This window comes from Neofelis nebulosa, chromosome 3 (genome assembly GCF_028018385.1).
Source record: "Neofelis nebulosa isolate mNeoNeb1 chromosome 3, mNeoNeb1.pri, whole genome shotgun sequence".
Taxonomy (NCBI): Eukaryota; Metazoa; Chordata; class Mammalia; order Carnivora; family Felidae; genus Neofelis; species Neofelis nebulosa.
In genome coordinates this window covers 132,172,717-132,198,443 of record NC_080784.1, presented here as the reverse complement: position 1 = coordinate 132,198,443, position 25,727 = coordinate 132,172,717, and the positions used below count along the sequence as shown (strand labels likewise).

At 33.9% G+C, this 25,727-nt stretch overlaps 1 protein-coding gene across 5 annotated transcripts in view; it reads left to right on the top strand.

Annotated features, from left to right (window-relative positions):
- CCSER1 (coiled-coil serine rich protein 1) overlaps positions 1–25,727 on the top strand; it is a 1,309,738-nt gene that overhangs the window by 134,795 nt on the left and 1,149,216 nt on the right. For all 5 annotated transcript variants that reach the window (XM_058719574.1, XM_058719575.1, XM_058719576.1 and 2 more), the window contains exons 2-3: positions 11,697–13,061; positions 18,410–18,594. In XM_058719574.1, the coding sequence (XP_058575557.1) occupies positions 11,738–13,061; positions 18,410–18,594 (1,509 nt within the window). In that variant the 5' untranslated portion in view covers positions 11,697–11,737. The remainder of the gene's footprint in view (positions 1–11,696; positions 13,062–18,409; positions 18,595–25,727) is intronic.

Genomic DNA, 25,727 nt, shown 5'->3' with positions numbered 1-25,727 from the left:
CCTTTCATCAGGCCAATGCTGACTTTCACTTATATTGATCTAAGTTTATATTTTTATTGATCCAGTTTATGTTTAAACTGGAGCATACATTGAAAATGTTGAACTCCATGTTACTGCCAATGCTGATTTGTATTGTCAGATGTGTGTATTACCAATAATATACACACAGACACAGGTATAACATATTTATGTGTCGAGTGTAGCTATCTTTAAGTTTAATTTACTAATATGTATTCTAATTTGTGTTTAAAAGATTCTTTCCCTCTGGTTTTGTGTCATCTTATTTGACATATGACAGTATTTTTCTTCTCTTATTTATATTTGTGTCTGTGACCAGGAGCTGTTCTATGCAATATTGTAAATAAAATTTAAAAAATTAAGGGATAGATTTTTACAACATATATAAGAACTAGAGATGCCACCATCTTTACTTATATACTATCTTTATATGCTTTATCTTTTTTATATTAATATGTATCTTATAAAGCAGTGCATATCTTTTACTCTTTAGAAAACAGTGAGAAGAAACTGTTGGAAAATAAATAATAAATTTTCATTGATATATTTGAATCTGAATTCTTTTTAAAATACTAGTTCTAGAGGCACCTGGGTGGCTCGGTAGGTTAAGCGTCCAACTTCACCTCAGGTCATGATCTCACAGTTTATGGGTTTGAGCACCGTGTAGGGCTCTGTGCTGACAGCTCAGAGCCTGGAGCCTGCATCAGTTTCTGTGTCTCCCTCTTTCTCTGCCCCTCTCCCACCTGGACTGACTCACTCACTCTCTCTCTCTCTCTCTCTCTCTCTCAAAAATAAATAACATTAAAAAAATTAAAAATTAACAAAATAAAATACCAGTTCTATAAATACTTATAAGTGAATAACTAAAAAAAAAAATCTCATTTTTGCTATTCTAACTTCCAAGAATTGGAGTCTTCCTTCAATTCAAAACGCAATTTATTTTTACAAGGTGCTGTTTAAAAAAAAACACAATTTTCTAACGTATTTGGAGACTTTCATTTTTCATTTACACAAAGGACTTGATAATTAGCTGCCCAATAAATCTTAAATTGGTTTTGAAAGTTGTAAGAAAGACTTTACTGTTAGAAAGGAAGCTCTTCTGCACCCTCTGCTGGTATGTAAGCACAACTGCAGGTTATTTGTTATAAAGTTGCTCCTTTACTTTTTAGTAAAGAAAATAAAATATAAGAAATCCGGTGATTTTAATTAGTAAACAAAACATTTTTAATGTCTAAAAGAAGCATGCATTTTGAATTGAGCAAATATAAACGGACCTTTCTGGTTAGTTTACTAGCCTCAAAAAAAAAATAGTATAATGGCCTCAATTTATTATTGAGAAAAAGTCATAATGCCATATGCTTCCAGATCATCATGTAATTCAATTTTATTAGTCAACTATATAAAATAATATGTAGTGGTTTAATGTTTGCATTATGAAATACCAAAACGTTAAAAAGACTGTGAAAATCTGGAATGAATCAATTGTGTCTGACTTATCACTGACAACATTTAGATGAATTGTCATATGGTAAAGAAATAATGCAAGTTTTTTAAGAGGGAAAAATAGCTCTCAATAGCTAAACTAAAGACAATTTTAGCTGATGGAAAAGTAAGTATCAATTTATAAATAGATACAGTTACAACCGACAGTCACATAAAATATGAATTTCAGTGTTTAAAATGTAGGTTCAGGAAAATACCAAGCCTTTGTATCAGTGCCAGGATTCTTAGCACTACCATAGGTTTTACTTATTTAAATATTTTGTTTTAAAATATAAAATGTTTGAAGTGATTAGTGAAATACCCAGAATTAGTATTTGCATTTTGTCATATTGGGTCAAATTATTAGTTATTTGTTTTCAAATTATTTTTAGAAAAACCATTTTCCCAGATGTTCATTCTGCTTCTTCCAGAGGCAAGTTATTTTTAATTTTTGTGTGCTTTCCAAGTTACTTTTAGCATGTTTAATCTTTTGATAGGCTATGTATTTTTATACTATGTTAATTTGAATTTTAAAGGTTTACTTATAAAAATAATTCACTAATTCATATTGTTAAAACTTCATCATATTACATATAACACTAATGTCCTCATTGGTGACAGCCCTGAATACAAAGATCCTGTTCAAAGATAATCCCTGTTCACACTTTGAAATAGGTTATTGCAGATTTTTTCCTATACATATACATATATGTAAATTTGTAGAATATTTATTACTTTAAAAATTTCATAATACATTTGTAATTTATAAAACATGTCTTTTAGCTATTTGATTTTATTAATTAAATGCTTTGGAGATTGTTTTCTATGTCAGTTTATATCTTTTACTTTACATGTTTAGCTCTTGTGCATTATACTGTGCAGTAGATAAGTAATATTTTTAAAATTCTCCTAATTGTTGCACATTTATATTTAATTAATATAAATCAGCAGTGAATATCCCTATACATATATATTTGTGCAGATGTGTGAGCATTATTCTAGGGTAAATGCTGACAAGTGAAATTACTTAATTTGGCATTTTGATACATAATTTTCTAACATTACTGTGACAATTTAAGTGTCTTTGTAAGTGTCTATAAGTACCACTTTACTCACCCAAACTTGATATTATTTAGTTTTAAAATGTTAGTTGTAAGAAATAGTATCTTGCAGTTTTTTTCTGATTAATAATTACAGATTTGTGTTTCTTCTTATGAAATTCTGATTAATAATTACAGGAACTATTTTTTTCTGATTTACAATTACAAATTTGTGTTTCTTCTTACGAAATTCCTGTTGTATTTCTTGCTACTTTGCTTCCTTTTTTTTTTCTATTTCTATTTGTGTTCTAGGAGTTCTTTTTATATTCCCTAATTACTAATAGGTTTGAATATCTTTCATGTATTCATTGGTGATTTGTATTTCTTCTAGGAATTGCTTGCTCATATTCTTTACTTATTTTTCCTTTTGGATTGTCTTTTTAAAATTGATTTATAAGAATTCTTTATATATTCCAGATAATCCATTGCCTATTGCATATGGTTCAGAGTTTTTTATCTCATGCATTAAGGAAGTTTACAAATGGTTGACAGACATGAGAATACAAAAGATCAGCCGTATCTCAGAGTATCAGTTAGTGCAGCAGATCCCCTGGGATCAGTCTGAAGTTAGTTTCCATTGGTACCACATATTTTATTAACTTTTCCCTCTGTCCATTTATCCTCCTTTCTTAACCTTCTGAGAGTCTTATAAATTATTTGAACAAGAGTCCTTTGCTCAGGGTCTGCTTCTAAGAAACCTTACTTAGAATGCTGTGAGGAATTTTTTTTTCCAAAATATTTTAAAACCAATGCAAATTTCTCCATTGTGAGATATGATTATGAAAAATAATATAAATTTTAATTATTAACAAATATGTATATTTTTAGATGTGTGCTATCCTCTTTATTTTTTTCAATATATGAAGTTTATTGTCAAATTGGTTTCCATACAACACCCAGTACTCATCCCAAAAGTGCCCTCCTCAATACCCATCACCCACCCTCCCCTCCCTCCCACCCCCCATCAACCCTCAGTTTGTTCTCAGTTTTTAAGAGTCTCTTATGCTTTGGCTCTCTTCCACTCTAACCTCTTTTTTTTTTCCTTCCCCTGCCCCATGGGTTTCTGTCAAGTTTTTCAGGATCCACATAAGAGTGAAACCATGTGGTATCTGTCTTTCTCTGTATGGCTTATTTCACTTACCATAACACTTTCCAGTTCCATCTATGTTGCTACAAAGGGCCATATTTCATTCGTTCTCATTGCCACGTAGTACTCCATTGTGTATATAAACCACAATTTCTTTATCCATTCATCAGTTGATGGACATTTAGGCTCTTTCCATAATTTGGCTATTGTTGAGAGTGCTGCTATAAACATTGGGGTACAAGTGCCCCTATGCATCAGTACTCCTGTATCCCTTGGGTAAATTCCTAGCAGTGCTATTGCTGGGTCATAGGGTAGGTCTATTTTTAATTTTTTTGAGGAACCTCCACACTGTTTTCCAAAGTGGCTGCACCAATTTGCATTCCCACCAACAGTGCAAGAGGGTTCCCGTTTCTCTACATCCTCTCCAGCATCTATAGTCTCCTGATTTGTTCATTTTGGCCACTCTGACTGGCGTGAGGTGATATCTGAGTGTGGTTTTGATTTGTATTTCCCTGATGAGGAGCGACATTGAGCATCTTTTCATGTGCCTGTTGGCCATCTGGATGTCTTCTTTAGAGAAGTGTCTATTCATGTTTTCTGCCCATTTCTTCACTGGGTTATTTGTTTGTCAGGTGTGGAGTTTGGTGAGCTCTTTATAGATTTTTGATACTAGCCCTTTGTCTGATATGTCATTTGCAAATATCTTTTCCCATTCCATTGGTTGCCTTTTAGTTTTGTTGGTTGTTTCATGTGCTATCCTCTCTAAAGCTGTGTATTTGTTACATTGACATTGGCATTGCTCAACAAATTTTTATCAAATTCATCTTTTGGGAATCTTGTTTGGAGCCTAAGACACAGTCTTTGAATATTTATAATGTCAGTTATTTGATCCTTGAAGGCTGAATTATTTTGTTGAAAATAAAAAAACTAAGACTGATAATTGAATTCAACATTAATAAAAAATTGAACTAAACTTGTCAAGAAGGAGATCAGCATGGTCAATAATATTTTGGGTCAAAAGTGTGACATAGTTGAATGGAATTATTTGTAAGAAACAAGTTAAAAAATGTAATAATGGCTACATCACTATTTATTCATATATATCAATACTAATTCTAAGTCCCATCTACATGTAGGTACTGCAGTTTCTAATGGTCATTGTGTCTTGTTCAGAATTGACTCAGGAAATGACAGTATTAATCTATGAGTATACAGAATTAAAACTTTGAGAGAGGTTTGGAAAGTTCTAAGTTGAATTAGAAAAAAGTTTGCTGTGAAACAACACAAGTATGGTTAATTATTCTTGATAAATAAGTTACAGTTATTAAACATTCATCACGTTAGACCCTATACTAAGTGTGTTTTTTTTTTTTTTTTTTTGGTGTTTACTTGATCTGATAAAAATTCTTCAAGACAGTTGCAACTGTTTATCCTCATGAAGAAACTTTAGGCTGTGGGAATTTAAGTAACTTTTAAGCCACTGCGAAGTCACACAACTCATGTTCATGACATATTCAAGTCTAGACATGCTTGTGTCAGAGTCCACATTCTTAGCAGTTATACATTCATAGTGTGTAAATCCCAAAACATAAACTATAACGTTTTAAAAATATAAATGTAGTCTTATTTACCTAAGCCTGTTCACATGTGGATATAGCTTTTGACTTCTTTCACTATTAAATTCTGTCTAATCTCTGGCCAGAATCCATTATTTTTGTATTTCTTTTTACCCTCCATTGTCTGTTCTGGTCACTAAAGGACTCAGATCATATAGGCCTGGGTCTCAAGATTACATGTCTTTATAAATAATGTATCACGACCCCTGTTCTTCCATCAATTCAGGCAAGGAACTCATCTGCTTCCCTAAATCCTGCTAGAATAATCTCTTTGAAATGTATTCTCCTTTACTATAGTAATAGTTCCTGTTATCATGCTAATTTGGCATCTCTCTCTTTTTCCTAGGAGATTATCTATACAGTTCTTTTTTAAAATATTTATTTTAATTCAAGTTAGTTAATATATAGTGCAGTGTTGGTTTCAGGTGTAGAACCCAGTGATTCTTCGCTTATATATGATCTGATCAGGGGCCATCTATATCTGTTTACATTTCATCTTTAGGGTCAAATCATTGTGAGTAGTGACCTTCACCTAAAGGTAGATATTTCTGATATAAGCAATGATTTGTTTGATTTTTTTGTTTATTTTTTGAACAGAGCTTCATGTACTCAGTGTGGCTAAATTATATGCAAATTTAATGATTTGCGAATTAAACATATCCAATCAATTATATTATTTCTGACTCTTTCTATCTTCTGCTGACAGTCTCATTCTCTTCTCTGTGATTGATCACTTACTTGGCCCTGATCATTCAGTTTTTGAATTTATCTCATGTTGCCCTCACTGACCCTGGGGCTGAGGTGTCCCTGTTCATGTTGTGGTAGTGATTTATCTGTTAAAAATGCTTCCATTTTCCCCATTCATTTAAGGGAAAACAGTAAAACATTTTAGAAATTCATTTAAGAATAACTTCTACCATAAAGTAAAATAATGTTGAGGTGTAAATTGCATGGCTTTGTAAAGAAAGAGTCTGGACTGGAGGGCTTTCCAGCTGAGCCCTGACCACCCAACAGGTGTGAGCCTCATTTAAATCTGTGAAAAAAAAAATGACATAATTAGATTGTTTTAGAAACTTTTTCAAGCTATTATTTTATTTAATTTTAGTAAAAGTTGACCAATGCTCTTTGATATGTTTTCAGATAATTTATTTTCTGCCATCCATCACTTTCTTAATGTTGACAAATTCTTACTTAGAGAATACTTGATTTCTCTGAATTTTCGTTCTTCCATTTCATCATGTATTGTAGATTTTCTTTTCAGCATGGTCACTTAGGCTGTATTGGGTTATTTTCTGAAATCTTTTCTGAGAAAGAACAGAGCTGGGACCAGATTTATTTCATCAACATTCCTCATGAACATTTCAAATATTGATCATTCTTTTTAAATTCCAATAATAATGTATACTTAGGGGAGGTTCATCATAAGGGATTGGAAACCTGATATCAATTTATATATCTTCCCCCCAAAATATTTTTAGGTGATTTTTAAAATGGAGTGATTCAGCCAGATCTTGACAAGTAGCTCATTTTTATAATCTCTTTATGTGGTGCTCCATCTTGTACCACTTGCATCAGAAAAGGAAGAAACTAGAAATTTACTCAGTAGCAGGCAGAGTGCCATTTCTTTCTGATGTTTCACCTTCTCATACTTAAAATAATTATTATCTGTGTTTCAGCTCATGCTACTAGTAAGTGACAGAGCTTGGATTTGAAACCAATTTTTCTTTTTTTTACTTATTGCATGTGTGGGTAAGTATTTTTTCTTTAGTTTTATAAACCAAACATCACCAATTTGGGGAGAAAGACAAAGGATACTTAGGACTATCTAGTATGTGGGCCATCAGGCGACTCTTCATCTTTGACTTATAGTGAAAAAAATATGAGAGGTATGCAAATTCTAGGCAAGTATTTTAAAAATGATGGGAAAGAAAACGGTGAAGAGGATTTTGTTTTGTTTTATTTGCACCGACAGACATGCCTATTTGTGTATATGGTAATGAGTTTCTACGATGATTGCTTTAAAACCCTGCATGGTCTTTTTATGCCTTGGATCATGGAAGAAAGTGTGTGTGTGTGTGTGTGTGTGTGTGTGTGTACACTTTTTTTTCAGTATGTCTTATTTCTTCAGTGTTTTTTACTTTTACTCTGTTTTAAATAGGTAACATTAGCAATGCATATATCCCCTTTAACTAGAAATTGTGTTTTTCTGAACCATGCCAAATAAGATTCATCTTTAACGTAATTCAGAATAGATCTACCATATGACGCTGTACTCTCTTAAGGGTAATGATAGTGTTTGCTCAAGTTGTAGAGATCACTGAATAAAATACATTCTGGGAACTTTTTGTTAAATCCTGGTGTTAAAGAGCAAAGGATACCGTTTCTTCAGTTGAGGTCAAACTGAGTCTCACATTATGTCCAGTGGGCCTGTATCTGCATCCAGTAGGTGGTATTGGGTATAGTAGTCTAATGTTTTGTTTGTATAGGTTTAATGATATTAGATGCACTCTTGTATGACAAATTTGTTTTCCCAAATAAAATAATGTTGATCATAGTAAGGCCCCTGGCAGATGGGCAGGTCTAGTTCAACCTGTGTATTATTTTGGCATCTGTTACGACTTGAGGTGATATGTCTTCTGAACCAAGAAATAGAGGAGAATTGAGAAAATATGTTTATTTTATCTCATTTGAAAATTTATAAAAATTCATGAAAATATATACAGGTTTTATTAAGAAAGGATAATTGCTCTACTAAAATTATAAAAATAATATTAACATGTTGCAGTGTAACATTTGTCTTTCATTACTAGTTGTTATGATATATTGTTTTCTTCAACTTGTTCAGCATTGTGCTTCCATAACACTTTTAGATGTTAGCAAATTAAAAAAAAATTTCTTAACGTTTATTCATTTTTGAGAGACAGAGAGAGACAGAGCATGAACTGGGAAAGGGCGGTGAGAGAGGGAGACACAGAATTCGAAGCAGGCTCCAGACTCCAAGCTGTCAGCACAGAGCTTGACTTGGGGCTCGAACTCATGAACTGCGAGATCATGACCTGAGCCTAAGTTGGATGCTCAACCGACTGAGCCACCGAGGCGCCCCTGATGTTAGCAAATTTTAGATTATTGAATGATTTTACAGTTGGAAAGCCTTTCAATTAACTTACGAATTTCTAAAAGTTGTAATTTAATAAAATTAACTTCAAAATTACAGCATTTGTTTATGGTAGTGGGCAGAAAATATGTTTATTTACGTTTGAAATATTGATGTATTCAAGTTAAAACTTTGTCCCTGAAATCCATTTGCTCTATTGGTACTAATTGTGTATTACATTAGACACTGGGGTCTCAAAGCAAAGCATAGATGGCCTTTGTCACAAAGAAACTTAAGGTAAAATAGTAAAGCCAGGTAAACAGATGTTAACTTGTAAGGTAATACTGCAGGATACATAAAGGAATAGTATTACATCCCAAATGGAAGAGGATGGGGAAAAGGTCAGGGATGGCCTCCTGGAAAAGACAGTGTCATAGAAATATTCCTAAATATTTCAAATCAGAGTTACAGGAGGGGCATCCCAAGCAGGCGGTCCTACATCTGCAATTTCCCAGAAGATGAACGTGAACAGAAAATGGCAAGTAGTAATCAGTCCAAATAGAGAATTAAATAGGAAGGGGATAATGAATCTGGTGATATAGAGAGCATCTGGACATTGAAGAGTCTCTCTGAAGAATATGGGTAATTCCAACCTATAGATATTTTATCTTTCTCTTTTTTAGCTGGAAAGCTCTCAGTAGGAAATCAAGACCTTCATTTAAAAGACTATCAGTAGACAAAGTGAAATCTAAAGGATTTTTATCTCCAGTAGATTTTATATCTACTTTGTGTCATCTCATTCAATGTACAAATATCTCTTAGTATCTATGATGTTTTTACTTCAATTAGGTTAAGTGTATTAGTAGCCTAAATGTATTATTTGTACCCAATAAAAGTCTTGTTTTCATTAAGCACTTAGAAAGACAGGAGTGACTACTGTAAATTTTTTTCTGAAATTTTTACTAGTTAAATCCTTTGAATACTTATTAAAGAGAGATTGAATCACTATTTTAAATGCTGACACAAAAGCAAGAAATAATAAAAAAGGCCAACTAATATTTCAATATACATAAATACTGAAAAAATCCAATAGTAATGGTAAATATCTTGACATAAATGCATTGATAACCATAGATGCACCACCAGCTGCAAATCGTAATGGTTGATAATACTCTAATTATAGCAAAAGTCTTCACTAAGCATTAAATGGAAATCTTGCATATAAATGAAAAATCACAGCTAAGAATGATGTTAATTAAAGCATTAGTAAGAGTGAAATCATGAAAAATTGTATTATTTTTTGTATCCACTTTGGAAATCAGATATTGGTTAAATTAGATTTAACCTGGGAGGAAAATTAGACTTGTTTATGTATGTATGTATGTATGTATGTATGTATTCATTCATTCATTCATTCATTCATTCATTTTAGACAGAGAGAGAGAGAGAGAGAGAGAGAGAGAGAGAGAGAGAGAGAGCGCAAGTTGGGGAGCAGGGCAGAGGAAGAAAGAGAGAGAATCTCAGGCTTTTGCTCAGTGCTGAGCCTAACGTGAGGCTCAATCCCACAACCTTGGATCATGATCTGAGCTGAAATCAAAAGTCAGCTGCTCAACTGACTGAGCCACCCAGGTCCCCCCAAATAAGATATTTCTAATTTGTGAGACTTTAAGACCTAAAATGTCTTTGTTTGTATTTTAAGCTTTCTTCTCCCAAAGATGTACAAGTATATGCAAATATTTTGGGAGTGTTTTACACATAGTTTGATTTAAATTCAAATTTAGTGAATTCATCATCTAATAAAAATCATCTAATACAAATCTGTTAGATTTTATATCATTTAGGACAAAATATTAAATATTTTTGAATGCATATCTGAAAGAGAAAATATTTTTCATTTTATATACTTCTTCAGGGCCATGAAAGTATTTTACTTGATCATTCTCATAATGTATCTGTTAATAATAATAAAATGGAGTCTGGTCACTTTATGTAGTATTTGTTATTGTTCAGTTAGGTAGTTTTGGTTGCAAAAACCAAAATGAAACAGTCTGATTAAAATTTGACAGAGGGGATGTATACATTACAGTTAAGGAATTATGTGAAATACAGAAACTAAAAACAGAAACCAAGTCACGGCGCATTATGAAAACCAGTGAAAAATAGCAGGCATCAGAATAGCCAGGTTGACTCTACAACTAAGAATCTCTGAAATGGAAGCAGAGCTGGACCTTCAGCAGCACAAGTTTTGGCTCTTTACTGAAAGCAGTCTCTGTCATGCTGATTATGAGCTGATCCTGTGGTTATATAAGGATTAGTTTCTTGCTTTACTCTTTATTGGCTCAATGACAGAAAGTTACCTTTCTGTTGTAAAATGACCATGGAAATATTATCTACTTCTACAGTTAGAAGTATTAAAAGAGATAATCTATGTCAGAAAAGTATTTGGGACATCATGGTTGATGAACTATATAGTTGCCACCTTCACTTTTTCTTCCTTCTTTTTCTTCATCATCAGCACGTTGATATTAATATGGTTCATAAATTTTCTATGCTTCTGCTGTCACTATGTATTTTCACTCGTGTCAACATTACCAGTTGAATTAATTTTCACTGGAGTCTTTTCTTCATAGTTGTGGTTTCCTCATAACCTAATTTTGTTTATAACTCTACACTGTATCCTTCCTCATTTAGTTTCATCTGTCAATGCCCTGATTACCTCTAAAAGTCCCAAAATCAAACTCCAAGGAGAAGAGTACTTCCTAATTGTTTTTTCTTTGAATGAAGATTCTAGTGTCAGATCATACCTTAGTCTGATCTGTGATTCTGTTAAGCTCAAGTGAATAACTTCTCAAGTCTTGTGATATATCTGTTTCTGGTCAAGAGAGGCAGTAGTAGGGCATATTACCCACAGGGCAATGATTATGGCTGTCACAAGACTACTGCATCTAAATATGTAGACATAAAAAGTTAGGATTAAACAATTTACCAAATTATAGAACCAGTGGGAGTAGTAAGGCTGGGTCTTGAATAGTGATCTTGTGTTTCTCAACCCAACAATCTTTTGCATAGACTAAATATTCTTGGTAATCTTGACATTGCTGAGCCATTATAAAATCATTGTGCAAATCACTGGATAATTTTGCTACTTATAAATTAAAAAAAATCCTCATCAGAATTTTATTATCATTTTAGTATGAGCCAAGTTCTAGTCCATGTCCTGAAAAACAGTGTTTTGTTTTAAAATGTCTTATTTATAATTGATTTCTTTTGATGCATTCTTTTTGTTTTACCTTTTTTAGGCTGCTAAATTGGCTGTCACAGCTCAAGCCTTGGAGTCCCAATGGGGGACTCAGGATCAAGACGATCTACCCTGGTCTCCCGGTTGCCAATATTCAGAAGAAGTATTAGCAGAAGACATGATTCTCTTCCTTCTTCACCCTCCTCCAGTAATACAGTTGGTGTCCACAGTTCCTCTCCTTCCAGCACTAATTCAAGCTCAGGTAGTACAGGTAAACGCAGGAGCATATTCCGTACTCCTTCCATTAGTTTCCACCATAAGAAAGGAGGTGAACCTAAGCAAGACACTACCAACCAGAACCTTAGTATTTCAAATGGTGCTCAATCTGGTCATAGCAGTATACAGAAACTGAGTTTGGAAGAACATATTAAAACCAGGGGAAGACCTTCTGTTGGTTTTAGTAGTTCACGAAATAAGAAAATAACGAGATCCTTGACAGAAGATTTTGAAAAGGAAAAGGAGCACTCAACTAATAAGAATGTCTTTATAAATTGCCTAAGTTCTGGCAAAAGTGAAGGGGATGATTCTGGATTCACAGAAGAACAAACTCGCCGTTCTGTTAAGCAGTCAACAAAGAAGCTACTCACTAAATCTTTTTCATCTCACTATAAATTTTCTAAGCCAGTTCCACAGAGCCAATCCATTTCATTGGTACAACAGTCTGGATTCTCATTGGAAATTACACAGTACCAGGAGAGAGAACCTGTATTAGTAAGAGCTTCTCCATCTTGTTCTGTGGATGTAACAGAACGGGCAGGAAGCTCTTTACAATCACCCCTGCTTTCTGCTGATCTTACAACAGCTCAGACACCTTCAGAGTTCTTAGCCTTGACTGAAGATTCTGTGTCTGAAGCAGATGCATTTCCTAAAAGTGGAAGCATGGCATCCCACTGTGAGAACTTTGGCCACAATGATTCTACCTCTCAGATCTCTCCCAATCCTGCTGCTGTTACAAAGACAACAATAGACCTTATGGGAACTGTTCCCTGTGCAATTATGTCTCCTGGGAAATACAGGTTAGAAGGCCGATGTAGCACTGAATCTAATTCCTTACTAGAAACCTCTGCTGCTAATCAGAAGGAAGTGTTATTGCAAATAACTGAACTACCTGTTATGAATGGGAACAAGTCAGAGACTCATCTATCAGGAGATATGCAAAGAGAAGAACATAAGGTAGTACAAAATGGTGAAACAATGTTGGCAACAAGCTCTCCGAGGAAACTTGGATTTTATGAGCAACATAAAGCAATAAGTGATCGTGTTAAAGGGATTCATCCTATTTCAGATTCAAGGATAATACCCTCTTCTGGTGATCATCATATTTTTAACAAAACATCATATGGATACGAATCAAATCCTGCCAAAGGTATGCTGATTTTCTTTGTATAATAAACATGATTTATAATTTCATTCTAGTTTATTTAATCTTCTTATTTCATCCCATGAATAGAAACCACATTTCCTTATTTTTCATTCTCTAGTTTTTTTTTTTTCTGATTTATAATTTATTTTAAATCTTTTCTCTACTTGATTTTAAATTTCATACTATGGTAACAATGTAATTCAGCAATACTACTCATTTTTCTTAGTTGTGTTGCCAAGATTCTGGCCCTCAGAAGAGAGGGGGAAATAAATTATTTTTATTTGCGATGTGGCTTTGTGTAAAAGGATTCTCTTTTTTAAGGTAAATGAGTCTTGTTATTTCTTAGTCAGTAAAATGAGTATATTCCAGCCAAAATCACCCTGAAAGAAATTTTCTATAATTTAAATTCTATTTCTTCTTTTACCAAAACTGTCTTTATTAAGTAGGATCCACGTTTCAGCACAAATAGTCTCTATGTCTAATTACAATAGACTTGCAGGCTTTAAAAGTACTGTTCTTGGAGCTTGGTTTTAAACTTGTGTCTGTCATTAACTACCTGTGTAACCTTGGGTACCTTCTCTTTGCTTTCTATAAAGGGGGGATGGGTGCTTGAATTACTCTAGTATGTCATTATGTTATTTAACAGAAAATTTTGTTATTTAATATAAATTTCAGTTAAGAAAACTGTTGAATTCTTACCACGTACTGGGCTGTATTTGACGTACCACTGCTGCTGCCTTTGCTGCTTCTGCTACTACTACTGTTACTGTCAACTAGTTCTCCCAACATTGAATGTTTATTGTGTCTCGTTTCCCATTTTGTGCTCTTTGGATACATTAATTCATTGAATTCTCAGATGCTTGAAATCACTACTATTATAGTAACCCATTTTACAGTCAAGATATTTGGAACACAAATAGGCTAAGTGATGTGTCCAAAGTCACAAAGTTAGTACATAATTGTTTGGGATACAAACTTTATGAGATAGACATTTACATGTTCCATTTTACAAATGCAAAAACAGACCAAGGATCATATAGCTGTTAAGTAGCACAAGTTACAACTATCTCAGTTCAAAGCTCAGGCTCTTAGTGACTAGGCTTAGTGACATCATGACCCCAGCTCTTTCCAAACCGTTAAGGATAACACTAAAATATTATATACAACTTATAATAAGTTAAATTATAGAGTATCAAGCATCATAAGATTATATGATTAATCCAGCTAGTCCCTCCATGAATATAACAATTTTAAAGTTTTAAATGCATGAGTGAATTATTTAGCTGTATAATTGTATAACTTAATATTTTTCACATTTGATACATCATCACTTTTATGCATCTGCCTACTTTTTTATGTTTTGATCTTGGTGACCTTGTCTGTACTTATAACTTTAGTTGTATCTGCTTATTTCTTTAATTATAATGAGAAGAACAATGATGATGATATCGATGATGCTCACCCTTTTTGTACACTTAATATGTGCCAAAAAAATGTGTTGAGCAATTTGTATTCATTATTTCATTTAATCTTTCTTTAAATTTACTTTTCATTTATTTAAAAAAATTTTAATTCCAGTATAGTTAATACACAATGTTATATGAGATTCAAGGATACAATATAGTGATTCATGAATTCCATATCTTACTCAGTGCTCATCAAGATAAGTGTCATTTAATCTTAACTAAAAGTTTATATGGCAGTTATTAATAATTTAGGATTAAATTAAATAACTATGAAATCACATTGTTAGTAAATGGTGGATCTCAAATTGGAATTTAGGCAGTCTTTTTTTTAAAGAAATGGAATACAAAAAGGGTAGAAATGTACTTACCTTGATTATATCTAATTCTTATTTAGAAACGATCATTTGCTTCAATGTCAAATTGAATACTATATATATTTATCTCTGTGGAAATATCTTGCTATTAATCTGTTCACGAAGATCCTAATCATGAGCCATTTACCACATTAAAGTAATTTCAATGAATTTGATAATATGTTGCCTGTTCTTGGGACATTAGCTATTTATTCAGGTTATCTACAACTTGTAAAATAGAGACGGATAGGCAAACAAGCTGGTAATGTGAATAAGGAAAAAATAATAGAATTCAGTTCTTCATTTTGTGGAGATATTCATGTGCCATTCAGAAGGATTTTATAATTTGGAAGTTTAACATTTGAAAACCAGTTATGCAGATGTATTTTATATAAGAAAGAGTTGCTATGTGCACTAAACTCCATAATACTGAATTTATTCTGTATTTGTTATGAAACATATCTAGGCTAGTATTTAATATATATCTGAATGTATGAAATATGTAGTCATATCAAAAATAATAATATAGGGATACCTGGGTGGCTCATCCAGTTGAGCGTCCAACTTCAGCTCAGGTCATGATCTTGCGGCTGGTGAGTTCCAGCCCCGTATTGGGCTCTCTGCTGTTGGTGCAGAGCCCGCCTCAAATCCTGTCTCCCTTTCTCCTTTCTCTCTCTCTGTCTGCCTCTGTCTCTCAAAAATAAATAAACAAACAGAAAAAAATAATGTAAAGTTGAGCACTCTGGCATTTTAATTTTTATTCGTTAGCTTAAAAAGTTATTTAAAAAGAACTGTTATATTTGGCCTAATAGGTTCTTGCAACCACTCTTTCTTTTCCCTTTTTCATTTTTTTCATGTTTGTATTTATGTATGTATATATGTATGTATTTAGCAAAAGCAGGGTAGGGACAGAGAGAGAGGGAGAGAGAGAATCCTAAGCAGGCTCTGCATTGACAGGGCAGAGCCCAAGGTGGGGGTCATGAAACCATGACCTGAGCCGAAATCAAGAGTTGGATGCTTAACCTACTAAGCCACCCACGGGCTCCAATTGCAACCACTTTTCTACTTTGCATTTCAATCAGTTCAACTGTTTAAAACAATTTTTTTGTTTAAGAACCCACATGTAACTGATACCATAGATTGTTTGTCTTCCTCTATCTGGCTTATTTTGCTTAGCTTAATGCCCTGCAGTTGTACCCATGTTGTCACAAGTGACACTATTTCCTTCTTTTTAAAGGCTGAATAGTATCCCTTTATATTTACATATCACATCTTCTTGTCTCTTCATCATTGATGGGACACTTAGATTGTTTACATATCTTGGCTATTGTGCACAATGTTGCTATAAACATGGGCATACAGATAGCTCTCTGAGATAATGATTTCATTTCCTTTGAATATATACCCATAAATGGAATTCCTAGATCACATGGTAACTCTATTTAATTTCATGAAGAAACTACATACTTTTTTTCATAGTGACTGTACCAGTTTACATTCCTACCATCAGTGTATAAAGGTGCCCTTTTCTCTACACTTTCCACTTGTTTGAATTTTTGCTAATAGCTACCCTGACCGGTGTGATATAATATCTCATGTGGTCTTGATTTGCATTCCCTTATAATTAGTGATGTTGAGCACCTTTTCATGTACCTCTTGGCTATTTTGTATGTCTTTTTGGAAAAAAAAATGTCTGTTTAGTCTACTTGCTCATTTTTAAATTGGATTATTATTGTTATTTTCTATTGAGTTGTATGAGTTCCTTGTATATTTTGGATATTAACCTCTCAGAGGATATGATATTTGAAAATATTTTCTCCCATTCCATAATTTGCCTTTTCATTTTGTAGATTATTTACTTTGCTGTACAGAAGCTTTTTGCTTTGAAATAGTTCTATTTGTTATTTTTTGCTTTTATTGGTTTTGCTTTTGGTGTGAAATCCGAAAAGTCATTGCCAAGACTAATGTCAAGGAGCATTACCCGCTGTTTTGTTTTATTTTGTTTTGTTTTCCTAGAATTTTACATTTTCAGATGTTATGTTCAAATATTTAAATCATTTTGAGGGTTTTGTTTTTGTATACTGTAAGATGGGGGTCTCTGTTTATTCTTTTGCATGTGGTTATTCAGTTTCTCCAGCACCATTTACTGAAGAGACTATCCTTTCTGCATTTCATACTCATGAGTCTTTTGTCAAAAATTAATTGCTCATATATGATGCTTTTATTTCTGGGCTCTTTATTCTGTCCCATTGATCTGTGTGTCTGTCTTTATGCAAATACCATACTGTTTTGATTACTACAGCTTTGTGGTATAGTTTGTAATCAGGAAATGTGACACCTCCAGCTTTATGCTTTCTCAAGATTGCTTCAGCTATTTGGGGTCTTTTGTGGTTCTTTATACAATGGTTTTCTGTATTTTCATGAAAAATGCCATTATAATTTTGATAGAGATTGAATTGAATCTGTGGATTGCTTTGAGTAGTATGGAAATTTTAAGAACATTAATTCTTCAATCTATGAACATAGAATATCTTTCCATTTATTTGTGTCTCAACTTGTTTCATCAGTGTCTTACAGTTTTCAGTGTAAGAGATCTTTCACTCTGTGGCTAAATTTATTTCTAAGTATTTTATCCTTTTTGATGCTATTGTAAATAAGATTGTTTTCTTAATTTCATTTTCTGATAGTTCACTGTAGTTTGCATTTTTAAGTATGGTGGGCAGAGTATTAATCAAGGTAACATATTAGCAAAGAGTTGAAGATGACTTGGGAGAAGGATGTACAAATATTTAAGAGAAGTATAACTGTGCAAAGACTATGTGGTATAAGGCCACTTTGGTACTGGAGTGTGCCTGCAGTGTTCTAGCAATGGCAAGAGGTCCAGAGTAGCATAAACAGAGTGAAGGAGGAGGGTGCAGCAGAAGATGAAGTTAGAAAAGTGAACAGATGAACATGGGGAGGCCCTTAAATGAAGGGATAGAGTAGGGTTATCATAAGGAAACTGATAGGACATTGGTTAAACATAGCTCTATGACTAGGGGAATGCTCATGATCAATGTTACTTATGTCTTCAGTGTATCATTCTGGTTACCATGTGGAAAGAAGGCTGTGGTTTTTGTGGGGGAGAGTCAGATAGGAATAGGCAAAGGAAGGAGACTGTTCAGTATTATAGTAACCCAAGCTAGGGTTGATGGGAGTTTGGTCCAGGATGTTAGTGGGGAAGGTAGGAAGTAATCAGATTCTGTATACAATTTGAGGGTAATAAAGACAGGATTTGCTTATGTGATTTACATGAAGTATGGAGAAGCCAAGGATGGCTGCAGAGGTTTTGAGCTTCAAAATCATTATGTGATTAAGTAAACTAAACTTACCACTATTAATTTAAAACTTCTTTCTATGATAGAGAATTTTTGAATGACACTAAGAGTTTCTTATTTGCTTTAAATAGAACATTTGTAAAAACTACAGTTAAGCATTTGTATTAATATTTATTTATTTATTTGTTTGTTTGTTTATTTATTTATTTTAATAGTTCTTGCCAGTAGCTTCAGTCCATATCGTGAAGGGAGATTTATAGAGAGGCGATTGCGATCCTCATCTGAAGGAACTGCAGGGAGTAGCAGAATGATTTTGAAACCAAAAGATGGAAATGTAGAAGAAGTGAACAGTCTAAGAAAACAAAGAGCAGGTTCATCATCTTCAAAAATGAACAGCATGGTAAGTATACACATATACTTGCATTTATTAAAATAGTTATGTACAGGACTGGGATATTCCTGCCTTTTGCAATATGAAAACAGACTGAAGAATAGACATTTCATAACTTGAAGAAAACATCTATCTCCTTAGTTGATATCCCAAGTTAAAGAGGCTATGTTTGCACTCGAAACTCTTATGGGTCTTGACACATAATAGCACACCATGATAGTTGCCCTCAATTCCTGTCTTCCTTGCTTCCATAGAAAGTTTGATACTCTGTGTTCTAGATCAAGACCCTGGGATACGCAAGCTAAGAAAAAAGCTGATCATGAGGGTACCCTTTGATAACCATTATTTCACACCATCTCTCTACCCTATAGCCACTCTAAAAAATGTCCTTTTATATTCTGCCATTATGCCAGTACCACCCATTGATTCTTCAGGGATCCTACTCTGCTTGACGTTTTACAGTTGCCCATCCACACAGGGTGAGGAGCTTTTGGGGTCAAGGCAAAATGCCCATCCAAAGCTTTGACACATTCTGAATAACAGATTCCAGATTTCTGGTTCAAACTGCGTGAGCCTGCTGGTGAAGGGTAAGGTAGCATGTCTATAGGGGAGTTGTTTCTGAGCTTGCACTTGAGGGCTGTGGTGTCTTAGAGGCATGTGTGTGATGCTCATTCGCAGTGAAAGATAAAGCCAGGGTGGGAAATTGATGAGTAGACTGCAAGAGGTCTAGGGGGCCTCAGGTCTTACAAATATTGGGGTGGTATTGCCTTTTGGAGTTCTCTTGTTCATTTCCTCACAGATGTATGCTTTTCCAGCAGCGTTTTTGATTCCTGGTATTTAACAGTGCTTCTTTGAAACGATAGGTCTACCTGTGTACCTGCTTACCTACTTACCTATATCCCCTGTTCATGGATATGTGTGAAAAATGCTCAAAACTAAATTACTCATGTATTTTATCTCTGTGTATTTTAGATGATTTGGTTTCAAATGTAAATAGGTCATCCAGTTTTGACAATTGTATTGTGAAGAAGTCTTAAGTTACTGAGGTAACATTGAGTGATAGCCAAAACATTTCCTTGAAGTTAGAAGTTCTAACAATTAGATTAGGTTTGGCTATATCTTAATATTGGGCAAATCAGTAACTGCAAAACAACAACTGATAGTGGGATTTTTGTTTCTATCATACAGTAGAATTTTGTGTATTTATATTTTTACATAGAGAATGGTGTTAAATTTCATCTTTTGGTGCATTGAAAATATTGTATTACTATTGCAGTTGCTATTGTTTAAGTGCAAGAACACGTTAAAAAAGATTTTGAGTTGATGCAGAATTAAAAATCATGGATAACTACTTATTATGAAACATTTCTCTTCACGAAATTCTTATTTTTCCTTCGTAAGATGTATTTATGTTAATAATTATGCAGTATGCATTGGACTTGCCCAGAGTTGGGCCTTTTACATATTCTTTGTAGCTCATGATTTTCATACTATATTTCAGCAATTCTCTTTGTAACATCACAAATTATTCTTCCCAATCCACAATCAAGATTTAGTATTTAAAATGTCAGAACACAGAAATGCAGTTTTGTTCTTTCATTTGAGGCTTTTTACACTTTTCAAAAAGTGTCCCTGCAGTGGTACAGCTCTTCCACTAGATGGCAGAATTACATCATTGCCATGGATGGGGAAAGGCTATCCTTGATAGAATAGAAACTCCATTAAAATATTGTACATGTTCACTGGATTTACAGATAACACTTGTTAAAATAAATACTGGTGATTGAATTTCTATATGAAACCTATCAAAATTGTTTTATGGCTTTAATTTTTTTTTTTTTTTTTAGATCTCACAACTACTATCTCATCCTTTAATTTTACAGTGTAATCATGAATTTAAAATGTGTAAAATATGTTGTTTAGCTCATAGCAAAGAGAGCAAATGTTAGGACTCTTTAGGTAATCTTAGCTATATGTGAAACGAGTGGCCTTTTTTGGAAATTATAGCTTTATGTCCGACCGTGACACATTTTCTGTATTCCTCTTCTAAAACAATTCAAGCAAATGTATATATGTAGGAAAACATTCATGTTGAGTTATTCTTTACTTTTGGAGAAATAATAATAGTAACATGTATTTTCAATATTTATTTGGACCAAAGTACTTCTCTTAATGCTTCATGTGTTTTATCACATCCAGTCCTCCCAATACTATCCACCAAATGATATTGTTATTATTATTATTATTTTTTAAATGTTTATTTATTTTTTGGAAAGAGAGAGGGAGAGAGAGAGAGAGAGACAGAGCACAAGTGGGGGAGGGTCAGGGAGAATGGGACACACAGAATCTGAAATAGGCTCCAGGCTAAGCTGTGAGCACAGAGCCCGACGTGGGGCTCAAGCTCATGAACCACAAGATCATGACCTGACCCAAAGTTTTATGGTTGCTTAACCCACTGAGCCACCCAGACACCCCCAAGTGATACTATTATTAATCACATTTTGTAAAGGAAAATAGAACTCTAAGAAGATAAGCAGTTTACCTCAAAATACAGATAGTAGGTGGCAGAGATAGGATTCAGATTTGGATTCTACCTAACTTTAAATCTTAAATGCTTTGGGGAGAATGTAATAAGTTTAAAATTATTATTTATTTTTTGCATTATTTATTTGTAATGAAGTTAAACACAGTTAAGGCGGTCTGTGCTTGTTCTGGGTCTAGGCTATAATCTTCTGTAAGGGATACAAAAAAAAACCAATTTAATGCTGATTCTGTACTTAAAATGTGTACTTCTTGATGTACTGATGAATGGTATCAGTGTCTTTACTGAAAGGTAACTCATGTAGAAAGGAACATTGTTGCAAAAAAAGATGTTCATACTTAGAAGGGACTGGAGTATTTTGTCTAGTTGATGGGGATTTAAGTTTACCAGTAGGATATGGCTTGCTTTATTTATTAAGATGCCGAGAGTTTCTGAGTGAACAAAGATATGCCCTAATAGGTTAGACCACAGTTCTAGTGATTTTGTATATTTTGGGGATATTTCAATCTGAAAGAGAAAGAGGAGGATGTATTAATTCTTTGAACCTCAGTGCCTCAGAAGAAATTGGAGTTGGCTTAAATTTATTACATGAAACCAGAATATATCTGGAAAAATTTGATAAGGATTCACATTTGTTAAATATTTTCAAACTGCTTTAAGTAAAGACTTTCCTTCATTTTCTCTATTATTTTCCTGATACCTTTCTTAGGATGGCCCACATATTTAAAAAAATATTTTGTAGAAATAGGCCCTTTCTTTTTATGAACTTTTCTTCTAGACTGTGGTATATAATTTTTTTAAATGTTTTATTTATTCTTGAGAGAGAAAGCGAGCAGGAGCAAGGGAGGGGTAGAGCAAGAGAGGGACACAGAATCTGAAGCAGGCTCCAGGCTCTGGGCTGTCAACACAGAGCACTATGCGGGGCTGGAACTCACAAGCAGTGAGATCATGACCTGAGCCAAAGTCGGACGCTCAAGCTACTGAGCCACCCAGGCTCCCCTAGACTGTGGTATATAAGTGAGTAAATTTAAGGATTTGTCATTGTTTCTCCAACAGCTTCACACAGTGACATTTAACTCCATATGTAAGATCATCCTGCTCTATAAACAATTATTAATGTGAGGATAGATTCATATATAACGGACAACACAGAGGCTCTGACATCATTACAGGAAGGAAAGTGCTTGAGTGTATGAAATAAGGATAAGCTATGATACATGATAGCAAATAACCTCCAAATCTTAGTGGCTTTATAATATGGATTTCTCACTCAGGCTACATGTTTGTTCTAGAAGGTTCAGGAAGTTCCATTTAATGTCTCATTCTATGTCCAGGCTGTTGAACTATTGCAAATATTGCCTTTTACCATGGCAAAAAGATCTCTGGAGGTCCTCATCCCAGTAATAAATGCTCTGACCTGTAGAGACTCATTTCACCTTCTCTGACAAATTATTGACTAGATCTAATCACTTGGCCCCTCCTTGCCACAAAAGTCTCCAGGAAGTAGTCTCTTGCTTGTGTCTAGAAGGTGTTGACCCTGATATATTTGGTGGGCACTAAGGACTATCATATTCTCAAAAGATTTAGTGTACATCAGTTCTTTTAATTAACTGAGAATTCCTGCTTGCCTCCTCCCTCCCTGTTAATGGACTCTGATTTATGACTCACACTGTGTTGGTCACTGTGCTCAAAAAAGATTAAGACCTCTTTGAAAGTTAAAGATTGATTTGTAATTACAAGTTCTGTTTTTTGGATGTGCTCTCTTCCTGACTTATAGTCCTTGAGCTATATATCTAAATTAACTTGACTAAATTTCTGGGAACCTTAATAAATTTGGAAGTATTTATTTCTGTACATTAAAGTGCTGGTTCAGAAAGTTGCATTGTCTTTAGATAACTTGGCAAATGCATCACAACATTGCCCCGAACTGTTTGTGCTAAGGGATTCTGCCAGCATTCATTTATGGCTAGTTTTACTCTGATAGCATACTTTTTCTCATATGCAGTTTGGCATCCTGTTTGCTTTTGTAGAAACTGGGAATGGCAAAGTAAAAACAAAGCAAAAAATAATCTGTAGGACTTTTTTGGTAGAAGAACAGACCATATTTACCTTTGAGGGAAGAAATAGTTACTTGCAGATTATTAGCTTCTCATATCCTACTTTAATTCTTGGCGTGTTAAAATCCAGAATTTAGATATTACTGACAATAGCTAAGTAATCTCAGACGAATTAAGCCCCATATTAACTAGCGAAACACTTAACTATGAATCCACTTTTTTTTGGGGGGGGGCAACTGTTCTTTCCTTTATTAGCTTATCCTTCATTCATTCATTTACTTATTTATTCTTTTACAGTTTCTTTAAATAAATATTTATTGAGAGCCTACTCTGAAGATACAAAGATGAAAGAGAGGCCTGGAAGATAGAGTTCCAGATTAGGAGACATTGACATGATCTTGTCAATGTAACCGATTTAATAATTCTGACTATTTTATAATTTACACTGTTAAGGGGATGTTTGATTTGGATTATGGCTCTTGATATCAAATGTTTAGAATACATGAACTCCTGTGTCCCTAATTTATGTAGAGTTTTGCTCGCATGCTCAATTGGCACTGTGAATTATATGTGTAATTTATGTCTTTGGCTAATTTCTACCACTGAGGCCCAGCTACCAATGCTGTACAGTGACTCTGAGAGGCACTTGGACAGTAAAGAATAAAGTACATTAATGTTCAAGGAATCCATTTCCAAACACCCCACCTTTACCATACATCAGGAAAATGAACTCTACTGGCGTTTTGGTATATGTACTTTCACACTTCCATTCTGTGGCACAAAGGTTGTTGGAGCTCAAAATGAAGAGCAAAGAAAAGCTGATAATTAAAATATCTAATTTTATAAATGTTTCCTCCTAATCCTGAAATTCTAAATGGAACTTTAAAGTACAAAAAAAAATGTTACTGGCATTTGGAGAGTTAAAATGATGATCTCAGCTTTTGGTTTAACTAATTTTCAGTGGAATTAAAGGTAATATCATTGAATGCTACAAGGACATTTAATGAGAAAAGGGAACCATTAGTATTTGTAAGGAAATGGAGCCACACAAATCATTCTTCTCAATCCTCGTAAGTTTTAAGAAGGAAAATCACAAGTATCACTCATTAAACATTAAGTTACATTTGTTGATAACTAGTATATTAATTTTAGATTAATGGCTCTAATCTATAATGCCTTTATTGATTTTTCTAGTTACTAATGATTCTTTTCCTATCAATGCCCTTCTAAGTTGTATCACATATATGGCACCCCCTACTTAGTTATTTGAATAGGTCTCATTTTACCTATTAGACTTCATTCGCTTAAATGGAAGAAACTGGTACACTTGGTGGCTCAGTTGGGTAAGTGTCCGACTTCGGCTTAGGTCATGATCTCACGGTTCATTAGTTTGAGTCCTGTGTCGGGCTCTGTGCTGACAGCTCAGAGCCTGGAGCCTGCTTCGGATTCTGTGTCTTCCTCTTTGCTCCTCCCTAACTCATACTCTATTTCTCTCTGTCTCTCAAAAATAAACGTTAAAAACAATTTTAAATGGAAGAACCAGGGGCGCCTGGGTGGTGCAGTCGGTTAAGCGTCCGACTTCAGCCAGGTCACGATCTCGCGGTCTGTGAGTTCGAGCCCCGCGTCAGGCTCTGGGCTGATGGCTCAGAGCCTGGAGCCTGTTTCCGATTCTGTGTCTCCCTCTCTGTCTGCCCCTCCCCCGTTCATGCTCTGTCTCTCTCTGTCCCAAAAATAAATAAATAAATAAAAAAATTTAAAAAAAAAAATGGAAAAAGCATATCTTGTGTGAAATAAAGGTATAAATGCTGACTAGGTTGTGACATATGCTTATATAGAAATGAATTAAAAAGCCTTTAGTACAATAATTTTATGTGGTTTGCTTATGCACATTTTTTTGGCATTTTAATTTATTATACAAATGTACAGATGTCTTTATGATGCACTGTTTGATATAGCTCTGGTTTTTTATATCATACCAATTGTGACATTGTTCCAGTAGAAACATAATTCATTTTGCGATGGTCAGACTTATAGAATGGTTTCCGGGATCACATCAGTACAATAGTTATGGACTGGCTATGCAGAGAGAAAAGAAGCAGTCAATTATTGGCAATATCTTTTGAAGCACAAATTAAAAAATATGGTCAAATCTGCCTAAGGTGATATTTTAAAACTCCCTGCATGTTTTATCTAGTCCAATTCACTTCATTTCTTATAAACTTGCAGATTCAGAAATTCCTTTATAAAAGCAGATTGGATAAAATATTCCAAAAAAGCAGAATTGGATAAAATATTCCAATCATTTTTTTTATGTCTAGCTTTGGGGATGAGTCATTTTCATTTAGAAGCTGGCACAATTTATATGTTTGGGGCACAAAATTATGAATAGCTTATTCATAGAGTTAACTCACTTCATCTAAAATGACTTGAGGACCACTTTGAGTAAATAAATAAAATTGCAGTATCATAATTATTAACATTTCTTTTCATGCAGTTCACATGAGAGATACATAGCACTTAATTTTTTTCCTTTGCAAATTTTT